We start from the raw sequence: 12,549 nt of genomic DNA, 5'->3' as shown, positions 1-12,549 counted from the left end.
TAGTTCATACAAATTCCTCTCAGTGTCCCCTAACGCTGAGGTAAATTACAATTTTTTGTTTATAAGTGGCAGCCGCTGGGCAAGTGCAGCTGTACCTAATAATCATAATAATTGCGCCATGGGCGTCGACGGCATCGTCAACTTTTCCAGACGCCATCGCCGCCCCCATTTTCCGCCCCTCCTCCTTCTTTTCCTCAACAACAATTGCTTATAAAGTGCGTGTGACACATTAACGGGAAAAGTCCGGCGCGAAAAGCGGGAAAGCCTCGGCAGCCAGGGAAAAGGGCAAATAAAACTCGCGGACAGTGGGCGAACTTCAAAAGAAATAAAGAAAAGGCCAAGGGAAAAAAGGCAGAAAAGAAAAGTCCTTTAATGCCGTGAATTTTCCGCGGGATTTCTATAAAGTGCAGCGGGTTGGGGGGACTAGGAAAATTAGACGGGGGGTCAATGCGGTTTCTGCCACGCAAATTGAAAAAATGTTCGTGCGTAAATTGGCTTTTCTTTTTTTGGGTCTGGGAGGATGTTCTCCATATCGGCCAGAAATTTTTAAATGGAAACGGGCGTGGCCAGGTCACCTCACATCCGCATTTTCCTTTCCACTTGCTCAAATTGAATTTCACTTCGAGAGCTCCTGAGAAGGCCAAGCGGAAAGTGAAAGTGGAAAGTGGCGGGAAAGGCAGGGAAAAGCTAGGAAAACCCGGCAGCAAATTAAAAAGAAATTAAGCCAATTTGCCTTTACAAGCCAGGATGTGCGGCTCAATTTCAGGAAAAGTGGCCGCGACTTGTTGTGGCTCGTAAATCCTGGCCCATAAATACCAGGGCCTTCTGCTCCTGCTTTTCGCCCCACTTACCAAACGTCTTCATTTCGGCGTAAAATTCTTTAATCTTGTTCAATTCAATTAGTTCGAGTTGACTAGTTAATGCCGCGCCAAGTGTCCGCGAATGTCCTTTTTGGCCATTGGAGGTGAGTTATACCCATCTTTTTCCCGGGACTTTGTCACCGAGCATTAACTTTGGCAATTTATGGGCACTCTAAGTGGAGTACCGAGGGTCCAGGGGTTATGGTTATCGTGGACTGATCAGCCTCTAATTAGGTAAATAACCTTTCCTGGGTGGCAACCCATAAATAAAATAAAATAAGGCGTAGTGATCTGGGTAAGTGCTCGGAATTTAAAGCACACAACTTTTATTATTTCTTAATAATATAAGAAATTTACCATTATATGCAAAACATTTTTAACAAGTTCCTAGAATTACAAACCAAATTGGATATAGCTTGTAACAAACTTAGAACACCTCTCGTTCTTAAACGATAATTTATTAGTATGCCTGATTAAAGGATGGGCTTTTACAACAATATCAATTTTGAATACAATTTGTAATGGATCGGCTTGCGATTACAGTCCTAATTTAGAAGGCAAACGATTCGACGAAACATCACTGGATACAAATTTAATAAAAATATAAAGTTCCTGTGAAAAGTTTATTGAAAGAACTCTCCATTCTGACCCCAGGCTGCCTAGACTGTCATCAGAATGAGAAAGTTTAAACGTGGACTGTGCAATTTAGTCGCCGCCCACACCAGGACTTGGATCATCTGGGTCAGGACCTCCAAAAGGAGCTGAAGAGCCCAAGGCATTGGTCAGGGCATTCACATCGGCGTCATCGCGTGGCGAGGAGACGGGCGTGGCATTATCATCTCGGGGCTTGGCCTTTCCGAAGATCAGGGCAGCCTGCTTGGTTTCAGCCAGAGAGTTTATGGGCGCAGTCACCGTCCTTGGTTTAAGCACCAACTTGGGTCTATCATCATCATCTAGTACCCCAAACTGATTGCTCGAAGATGGACCAGTTGCCGAAGATCCTGGTTCCGGAAGTCCTGCTGCTGGATCCTTGTTGACCCTGCAAAAGTTCCCATTTCCATTGTAGCTTGCGGAACCACCAGCGCTATTTGGATTGTAGTGACCACGGCGATCGCGGTTGCGATTCTGCACAAAATTGGTGTAGTTTCCGTTTCCGTTCGGAATTCCATTCCCAAAGCCACCTCCACCTCCACCAACGCCACCAATACCGCCTACGTTTCCGTTGAAGGTCCTTGGGGGATTGTCAACCCTACTAATACCACCACCTCCACCACCTCCTTCGCCTATGCTATTGCTAAAAGAACTGGAATTAAAATTTGAGGTCATACATTGATTATTAACAATTTAAAATCAGGGTAAATTATTATACTTTATAACTTGACTTCGAAAATGTTTTTTCATTACATTCTACAAAAATATATAAAGTTAAACTTAAGAATTCACGTTTTTGCTAAAGCCAACGTAACTAGAATTGAAGTACTTCCTATTTAAGAGATGATAACTCTGTGTAAACTGTGAACTGTGTGCTGTTCATAAAGAATTCGCGTTTTTGTTTTTTGAGCTAAGTAGTAAAAATGGTAAATAGAAGCTAGAACTATCTATAAAGTTTGAAACCGAAATATTAGTACCCACCGATTATGTAATACCCACCGATTGAAGTTAAAGTTGCGGTTGCGCTGAAATCCTCCATTGGTGGGCGACTGCCGACCATCACGGTCATCGTAATTGGGTCGTGGAGCTCCTCCCTGGTAGCGATTGTCACTTCCATTCCCGTTGCCATTACCACCACCATTACCGTTGCCACCACCGCGATCACCTGCACCACCACGGTTATTATAGCCACCGCGAGTGGTGCGATTGAAGTTTATCGACATGGTGCTCTGGGTGGGGCTGCTGTTGGACATTTGGTGGTTGCTGTTGCTCCGTGTTTCCCTCCTCCGAAACTGATGGGATCCCACGCTGTCATCCCGCCGATAGTTTCGTCTTTGGTAGTAGGGATTACTATTTCCATTGCCATTTCCATTGCCACCGCCACCGCCTCCTCTGCCGCCACCACCGCCACCTCCTCTTTCATGACCTCCCACACTTTGGGATCCACTGGGTCCTCCTGCACCACCAATACTGGAACCCGGGGCCTGTCGACGATGATCAGCTATGTCGATGCGCAAGGGGGCCGAAAAGTTGTCCAACTTGATGCGTCCGTTGCAGGAGAGGGCCCTCTTTAACTGGGCCAAGGTCTCGAATTCCACATAGCCATAGCCTTTGAACTCGTCCGTCTCACGATCCTTGATAAGCCGGACGTTCTTAACCTCAAAGTCCGAGAAGATCTTCATCACATCGCCCTGGACGAGTCCCTTGGGGAGATTGCCCACATAGGCGATGAAAGGTGGTTCCGTGGGGACCTGACGCTGACGATCTCGATCCCTGTCACGATTGCGAAAGTCTCGAAAATTGCCACGACTCTCCCGATTGTCGCGATTATCGCGATTGTCACGATTATCTCGATTGCCTCCACCATCTCGATTAAAGTCCCGATTGTCACGGTTGTTATTGCTAGTATTGTCACGGTTGAACTCGCGGTCACGCTGGCTGGAGCGATTGGCCATGGTCTTCGAGCCCTGCACCCGAACCTACAAAAATATATGCACCTGCACGTAGCACCTTGAACCTCGAACCACGGGGACACGGAACACCAAACGCTGTACGAAAGTCCGGAACTCGATATCCCAGACGCTGCTGATAAGTCTACGCGAGACGAGGGACTGGGATCTGAGCAAAACGGGAGTTACCTATTTTCTGACAGCCCAGTGACACTAGATTCAATTCTACTTGATAAAATATGTTCAGATATTTGAAGTGTAAAATGATGTTTTTGATTTCTAATGTTTTCATATGATATTTTGTATAGCTTCAAAGTTTAAAGTATAACGTATATAACATAGGTAAGTGGTAATTTCTATAACCTATTTTTATCAGAGTAGGATTTTTATTGAGCGGTGAATAGTTTTCTATTTTTTAAATTGTACCTATTATATTTTAGCTTCTCTAGCATCTCAAGTAAATTTTAATATAATGCATTTCTACTTTGTTCAAAACTAAGCATATTTTAATGTTGAAAATGAAGGAGGACTGTTTACAGCCAATCTGCTGCCTGCAGGAAACTGAGCCCTGAGTTAAGGTAAACCATAAATGATTAATTACGGCGCCAGGCTCCAGACCCATTCCGCTTTTTCTTTCGCAAAACATGTGTAAGCAGCAGCGCCATCTTCTCCGCCAGTTTGTGTTTGTTTTATGGATAACGCCAACAAAAGCAGCAACAGCCAGTACATGAAAAAGTCAACAGTAAATAGTGCAGCCAGGCAGCAGCAGCAGCAGCAACAGCAGCAGCAACATGATGCACAGCAGCAACATCACGAGCACAGCAGCAACACCAAAGAAACGCTTTCTGTTTGCCCCGCGAACTCATGACTCATTTTTGTACATTTGTCAAAATTTGTGCCATACATCATTTTAAACAGTGCAACTTGGGGGAGGGGAGGAAGTTAAGGTTGCGCAGAGTGAGGGATCACTGTATTTTAGCCACAGCCTGGCTTTCATTGAAAGCCCTGTCTCTTTCTATTTCCCCGTGCCATCTCTCTCTCTATCTATTCAGGAAAACCTTGCCCCAGTGTTTCAAACGACTCAACGCATGGAGCCCAAGATAAATCGCCAGCAACACGGAATTAAAAACTGATGTAGCGATTAATTTATCACTTGCAGGCAGTGCACTCAAAAAAAGTTAGGCAAGGAATATAAAATTAATAGTGCCTAGATATATAACCTTCTCCAATAAATATTTTATCTTAAACTATATTATACCTATATACGTCATAAAATCTATAAGTAATCTAATAGTGTTTGCTATTGGATCTCATTTATTGTCGTGATATACATAAAAAATTTAGTTAAATAATTAATCCAGATCCCTTTTTTTCAAATATTGTTGATTGCTGTTTTAGGTTACTTGAGGGGAAATCAATACTATATTACAGTAAGAACATTTCATAAAAAACTGGAACCTTTTAAATCTTATACTTCGTCTTAGCGTTGATTCTCAAAATATTGAAGGGTGTTCTATATAAATATTTTTTTTTAAATTAGGCATTGCTAATTTATTAACTGCTTTTTTTCGAGTGAACTCGCAAGAAGAGTTGCAGCTTCTGGCAATATTTAACTAACAAGTTGCAGTGAGCGAGTGGACACACAGAGGAGACGTTTGAATGGATCTATCCGAATGGAATCGAAGTGCACGGAGTTGGGCAGTAAATAAATTACGAGCAGCAAATAAACGCGCTTCATTGCCCCATCGATGGACAGTAGCCGTTCTGCAGAGGTGGAATATCTGGGGGCCAAGGCGAAACAAAGGGAGATGTATGGACAAACAGAGACAAGCAAACGGAAACGGAAACGCTTTCAGCTGTCGAATTTGTATGAGCTAAAAGTGCCCGTTCCCCATTTCGCCGGAGAATCGAGAGCTTTTGTTGTAAGCGCTCAATCATTTGATTGTTGCAACTGCAAAGGGAGCCGAGCTCGAAGCTCATCGATCAGAATTAATAAAGATTTGGTCCTTGGTGATTGACTGACTGACCCACCTCGACCAGCTGCGATTTTTCCAACCCCCTCATAAGAACTTTTGAATAGGGCATTTGTTTCTAATCGGGCAATCCCACTCGAATGGCACAGAAGCGCAAACGATTTTAGTATTACACAACATTAGCGAAATTAAATTGATTTCGAGGCTGTTTTGGAAGCACCACCCACCATCCTTACTCTCGCTTTTCCAAGCTCATCATAATGATGTGTGCCGCAAGTATGCAGCGTAAATATCTATGTACCTCCCCCGATTTCACTCCATTAGTGCACTTGTAGTACCTCACACATCAGGGATAAGAATTGGGGGTGTGGCAAGGACCGCTCACTAATCATATTAAGCGAAATTCATACGTCGCCGCATTTATGCGATTTACCCAGGACCTCTAAAAGTATCCAAGAACCAGCAGGAAAAAAGATAGAGGGGTAGCTATTGTTATGACTCGGTCTGGCAACATTTTTCGTTGTCGTTTAAACTAATTGAGTGTTACAAATTTTATGTGCAAAATCTTTAAGCTAAATTGAAATTTGTTTTCTTTTTGCCCGCGCCGTCGTACATTTTCCACACATATGATATGATGTTCGCCACTATCCCCGTGAACCCAGTAAACCCGTATCCGTAAGTGAACCCATTTAATGTTATGTGCACATTCTCGTTGCTCATACCCGTAAGTGCGTTGAACCATTTTAAAACGCCCGAGTTGAGGTATGTTCGACTGGTTTTTGTCCACGAAATACTGCCTACGGGGTGGAGTGGTTTGCTTTTGGGGTTTTTCTTTATTTTTTGGGGTGGCTCTTCCCTTTCATTTTCATAATTGAGGTTGAAGATCGCGATGAAATATAAAGTGTAGAATAAGCAAACAACTTTGGTCTTTGAGTTTGTATGTGTACCGTTAAAATGTGCAATTTATTTGTTTATTTAGTTCTCAATCTACTTCTTTTCCATATTAAGCGAGTTTGGGGATGAAAAAAGGAATTTAAATGTATTTTATATTTATATAAAAAAACATAAAGAGTAAAACAACTTTACTGTAAACATCCTTGGCTTTTTTTTTTGGCCCATGATCTTTGCCAGAATTGCTTGGGAGTTATTTCAAACAATAACTCGAGAAATGACAAATACTTCCCACTCCATTTCGCTCCCATCCCCCAGGCATATCATGTCAGCTAATTAAACTGCCAACGGAGTGTATTCTCAAAACAATTTACATAATTTACGATGCAAGACAATTGGCAGAGGAAGCTGAGAAAATCGAGGCAACGGATTGCAGGCCAATAAACAGAATTGCATATGAAATAATGCCAGGGATATTTGTATGAATTGTTCGGGCCAAGATAAGGAGTAAAATGAATATTCGCGGATTCTCCAAGCTGGCGACTCTGTGGCCGAGAACAAAAGCCCACACAAAGTGTGGGTCTAGAATAAAGAGAAACTATCGTCTGAGATTTATCATTGGTAGGGCCATATATCAAGTGTTTTGGCCAAATAATATAATATATGGCACTTGCCAAGTTCGCAATTACCAGCAGAAACTGTCGCGGCATTTTGAAAAATTAACATGCAAGCCATATATAGTTCTTTGTATCGGCCAGTGGCTATAGATTTATGCCAATTTGATGATCCTAGTGATGCTGATTTATGGGCTTTCGACTTCCACGCTCCAAAGAACTTTCGGCGGGGCCATAAATAATGCCGGCGATCAAATTGCTACCTTCATGTGTCGATAGTGCGGAAAGTACAAGAGCGCGGGTGCCGAAGAACAGAGTTCCTTGCCTTGCCATTGTTGTACTTTCAATTAAGGCAATTGATTTTAATTAGACCACGGCTTACCATAAACATATTCCAAAGAAATTATTATTAAACACGCGACCCTCGAGATCTGCTGGTCGTTGGGTAAGGGGGGCGGTCGTACTCGTAAAGTTCTTCCTCACCTCACCGCCGCCACTCGGGGTGTAACTTAATATCTGCTCTAGCCATTCGGTTCAATTAGCAGGAATTATATGGCCAAGTCGGGTCGCAATGCACCCTGCACAGGAATGTACCCACATCTCGGGCCAACTGCTGCTGACGAAGTTGGAGGAGGTAGAGCAGCTATATTCCTTAATTGGCCGATATAAAGGGGGACAATAAAACACTGAGAAGAAAAACTATAAATTATAAAAGCTTTTGTAACGGCTAAGTAAAGCACTGAATTTTGAGAAGCACGGAGAGAGGCCTTTGTGCCCTCCTCAGCGCTTCTCAAAAATTTTAGCTATTCAAATGTTCATTTTATTTAGAAAACTATTCTACAGCTTGTTTGTTATTTTTCCTGCGTTTTCTTTGGTAGTTGTCAGCATTTTTTCCAGTGCCGTTAACGGCGACGTGCCTCAATTGAGGTGATCAACGTTAATTGAAAGCCAGCGCGGATGACTCAGCCGCCGGCTCATTAAGTGGCTGGGAAATGGGAACGAAGGCTGACGGAACTCGAGGCGATCAAGATGAAAAATTAACATTTCGCGCATCATTAAAATTCCAATAGAAGAGATGGTCGCTGGGCTTTGCCATATGGAAATCGTTGACAAATGTAGCAACGTGCTCAATGTCTCCATTTTCGTTTCCATTTTCACATATCGCTATGGTGTACTTGTTGTCCCTGTTTTTCTAGTCAGCTGCCGACCGCCTGGCTCATTTGTCGCCTTTTCCTTGGGGGGTGGGGAAAACAAATGCGTCAACACCGAATTTTCATTTGGTTAATGTGTGACTAGAACTAAAAACTAAATACGCCTCGGCCGCATTATTCTTTTCCGCTTTTCCGAGACACATTCGAGCACCATCAGTGGAATAATAACATGAATTAATCAATTTGTCATGTTGATATTTGTTTGGCAATTTATTTCCCATGTGCGCAGAGTGGAAAGTGGAAGGCCCCATCGAACCGGACTGAGGAGTGGTTCCGCTCTCGGTTGCCTTACTTTATTTTTGGAACCACTCGGCGGCATATTTCCTATATGCGGCATGTGCATCGCCGGCAATTGTGGCCAGTAATTGATTGCACTACTTACACTCAGACTGAGCGGCTTCCCCGGGAGATTAGTTGCGATTCAATGGATAATTATCATCACAGATCACGGCTGCCACAGATGCAGATATGTAGCTATAGTATAGACACCCAGATACAGAAGACACCCGAACTGAAATTGCCATTTTGTGTGTTTTGTCCCTCGCAAATCATTCAACAGCACTAAAACCAAATAAACAAATGAAGAGAGTCAAGGAGCCTTAACTCATTTGGTTGCACTGAAAAAAATGTTTTAATCGAGTACAAATAATTAAGAACAATTGATAGTAACCAATTTAAGATGGGAATTATTTAATAATAAGAACCAATACAATATCAAGTGATGTGACTACAGTATATTAAACCGTACTGTAGGTAGGGTTTGCCAAAATTTACTTAGTTTTTGAAATAGCGTTTCTTTGCCTTAGTGTAAGAAGATGATGATGTCACCTTGCAGAGGATTCACCATGCCATATAGCAAACATCTCCATAAACCCATTAACATCTGGTGTGATTAACTCTTTGCTCTAAGCCCCGAAAGGGGTGCTCCTGTCCTCCGGAATTTCTCACGGATCCGGAAGGGAAAAGGGGGCACCTAGGGGTAATGGGTAACGGGTAGTGGGTAGTGTATAGTGCTATGCTCCCCAAAACTCCGTACAGAATCAGTATCAGGGTCTTCTGTGTGTCGCCATCGAGGTTTGTGTACGAATGCTTTTGGAAATTTATGAGTTTCGCTTGAAAAGTATTTTATTGCATTTATAATTGTGTGAGTGTGTCTGGGAAATGATGTCCCGCCCCCCCTGTAAATGTTGCACATAAACTCTTTAACACTTTGCCTCTCGTTGCAATTAAAAAAAGTCTACTTATTGAAGGGGAAGTGGCGTGGAATGTATCTGTAGTATCCCGTATCTTTGTCCCTGTTTTGTGCATTAGGGGGCCTAAAAATGGGATGAGCATGGGGTGTGGGACACTGGTGCTCCACTTCGGTGTTCCAGGGGCCACCGCATCATTTGTTTGCGCAACTTTATTAGACTCTCGAATTGCGTGTTTAGTTTTCCAAGCGATTTATGTGCACCCCGTCCAACGAGCGGGTGACGAAAATGTGGGAAACTCATCGGATGGAAAAGCCATGTGTGCCGCAGACGTGGCACTAACAAGTGTCTCTGCATCTCACCACACCCCACCGCCTTCATTTAGGATCTCGGATCACTCGAAAGTGTCTAACAATCCGCAGCTCAAACTTGTCTGACCCCTCTATTTTACTCTTGACTATATTCTCTTGAGAAACCATTGTGCTTCCAACAGCCTCGTTGATTAATATGCAAACATTTCCAATGTTGAATAGCCTTTCAATGTACAATAAAAATATTATTAATCTATTGACCTTTATGTTTTCCCAAAAAATGGTCCCAAGTTAAGTTTTAAGGTTTGAACGCCAATCGATTTGAAAATTTTTTACGGGTTCAATGCTGGATGACATTCCATACTTGGACAATATTTAGCTGTAGTTCGAGGAAAAATCGGAAAATTAAAGTGCCTGAGCAACTAGAATGATTGTTTTGATCAGCTAACAACCTAAGCTAACGATATGCATCACTTTTGGGTAGATTTTGGGATATCTAAGTTTTTGTCAATTTTTGATATTTTCATACATCACATTTTTTTGCAAAAAGTGGTCAAAAAATAAAGTTTCTAGGTTTGAATGCCAATCGATTGGAAATTTTATAACGAGTTCAACGCGGTATGACATTCCATATTTGGACAATATTTATTCTTGTTTCGACCAAAATTCAGATATTCTTTGATGGAAAATTGGGATTTAATATTTGTGCCAAAAAGAGGAACTTTATCGTGTGATTTTTTGCCGTCATTTCTATAAAGAAAGTGCTTGATCAATAAGAATGACTGTTTTGATCAGCTAACAACCCAAGCTAACGATCTGCATCACTTCTGGGTAGAATTTGGGAAATCTAAGTTACGGTCAATTTTTGATTTTTTCACATTTTTTTGCAAAAAATGGTAAAAAAATAAAGTTTCTAGGTTTGAATGCCACTCGATTGGAAATTTTTTAACGAGTTCAACGCGGTATGACATTCCACATTTGGACAATATTTATCGTTGTTTCGACCAAAATTCGTATATTTTTTGATGGAAAATTGGGATTTAATATTTGTGCCAAAAAGAGGATCTTTTTCGTTTGATTTTTTGCCGTCATTTCTATAAAGACAGTGCCTGAGCAATAAGAATGACTGTTTTGATCAGCTAACAACCCAAGCTAAAGACATGCATCACATTTGGGTAGATTTTAGGAATTCTAAATTTTGGTCAATTTTTGATTTTTTCATAATTTTTTCACATTTTTTTTTGCAAAAAATGGTCAAAAAATAAAGTTTCTAGGAAATTTTATAACGAGTTCAACGCGGTATGACATTCCATATTTGGACAATATTTATCGTTGTTTCGACCAAAACTCGGAAATTTTTTGATGGAAAATTGGTATTTAATATTTGTGCCAAAACGAGGAACTTTTTCGTGTGATTTTTTGCCGCTATTTCTGTAAAAACAGTGACTGAGCAATAAGAATGACTGTTTTGATCAGCTAACAACCTAAGCTAACGATGTGCATCACTTCTGGGTAGATTTTGGGAAGTCTAGATTTTGGTCTTTTTTTGATTTTTTCATAAGGGGTTACATCACATTTTTTTACAAAAAATGGTCAAAAAATAAAGTTTCTAGGTTTGAATGCCAATCGATTGGAAATTTTATAACGAGATCAACGCGGTATGACATTCCATATTTGGACAATATTTATCGTTGTTTCGACCAAAATTCTGAAATTTTTTTGTGGAAAATTAGGATATAAAATTTGTGCCAAAAACAGGACACTTTTTGTTTGTTTTTTTTGCCGTCATTTCTATTAAGACAGTGCCTGAGCAATAAGAGTGACTGTTTTGATCAGCTAACAACCTAAGCTAACGATATGCATCACTTCTGGGTAGATTTTGGAAAATCTAGATTTTGGTCAATTTTTGATTTTTTCATAAGGGGTTACATCACATTTTTTCCAAAAAATGGTAAAAAAATAAAGTTTCTAGGTTTGAATGCCAATCGATTGGAAATTTTATAACGATCTCAACGCGGTATGACATTCCATATTTAGACAATATTTATCGTTGTTTCGACCAAAATTCTGATATTTTTTGATGGAAAATTGGGATTTAATGTTTGTGCCAAAAAAAGGAACTTTTTCGTGTGATTTTTAGCCGTCATTTCTATAAAGAAAGTGCTTAAGCAATAAGAATGACTGTTTTGATCAGCTTTCATCCTAAGCTAACGATATGCATCACATCTGAGTAGATTTTGGGAAATATAAATTTTGGTCAATTTTTGATTTTTTCATCAAATTTTTTTTGGAAAAAAAGGTCAAAAAATAAAGTTTTTAGGTTTGAATGCCAATCGATTGGAAATTTTATAACGAGTTCAGCGCGGTATGACATTCCATATTTGGAGAATATTAAGCTGTGTTTCGAACAAAATTCTAACCATTTTTGTTGAAAAGTTCCTTTAAAGTCGAAATATAAAATACAGTTCCTTGACCTCTTATGACTTTTCACCAAGAAACCTTTCGACTTCTGGCAGCTTTTCCGTTTGATTAATAAGCAAAGTAAAATTGAAATTTTTTTGGAAATGCACACAAAAATTAAAACGTACAAATTGCCAGTTATTTGTTTGCCCCGAAGTTCCGGTACCTTTCCATTCCGAGTTTCCATCTGCAACTTCCTTCTTGGCGGAAAGAAAAAATTCATTTTCCACGTAATTACTCTGCTGTGATTAGTGAAATTAAACTTTTCTCTGGCATTTCCCTTTTGCTGTGCGTGAGTTTTGCTTTTCTCATCTGCTCTTTGATTTTTGGCCGCGGAAAAAATGGCGGCGCTTTTCTTTTCTTCTCGCCTCTTTTCTTTTTCTTTTTTCCCGTCCTGCAGTTTCATTTAGCGCTACGTTTTTCATGGGAAAAACTAGAA

The 12,549-nt window shown here is 40.7% G+C and overlaps 1 protein-coding gene across 1 annotated transcript; it reads right to left on the bottom strand.

Moving 5' to 3' along the window:
• Window positions 1-1,302: 1,302 nt before the first annotated feature.
• eIF4H2 (eukaryotic translation initiation factor 4H2) lies at window positions 1,303-3,639 on the bottom strand. Its single transcript, XM_017071833.4, has 2 exons — window positions 2,511-3,639; window positions 1,303-2,163 (listed from the first exon to the last, which is right to left on the bottom strand). Exons 1-2 carry the CDS (start codon window positions 3,464-3,466, stop codon window positions 1,566-1,568), a joined length of 1,554 nt encoding a protein of 517 aa, XP_016927322.4. The 5' UTR covers window positions 3,467-3,639; the 3' UTR covers window positions 1,303-1,565.
• Between the last annotated feature and the right edge of the window lie 8,910 nt (window positions 3,640-12,549).

This window comes from Drosophila suzukii, chromosome 3, assembly GCF_043229965.1.
Source record: "Drosophila suzukii chromosome 3, CBGP_Dsuzu_IsoJpt1.0, whole genome shotgun sequence".
Classification (NCBI taxonomy): domain Eukaryota; kingdom Metazoa; phylum Arthropoda; class Insecta; order Diptera; family Drosophilidae; genus Drosophila; species Drosophila suzukii.
Note: the sequence above shows the minus strand (reverse complement) of the source record. Positions and strands in the feature narration are given on the sequence as shown.

What these genes read in the sequence shown, in the direction of transcription:
- eIF4H2 (XM_017071833.4), bottom strand. Translation starts at nt 3,466, where the DNA reads ATGGCCAATCGCTCCAGCCAGCGTGACCGCGAGTTCAACCGTGACAAT. An exon ending in CGCAACTTTAACTTCAATCG is followed by an intron (nt 2,164 to 2,510) that starts GTGGGTATTACA and finishes TTTTAATTCCAG; the next exon opens with TTCTTTTAGCAATAGCATAG.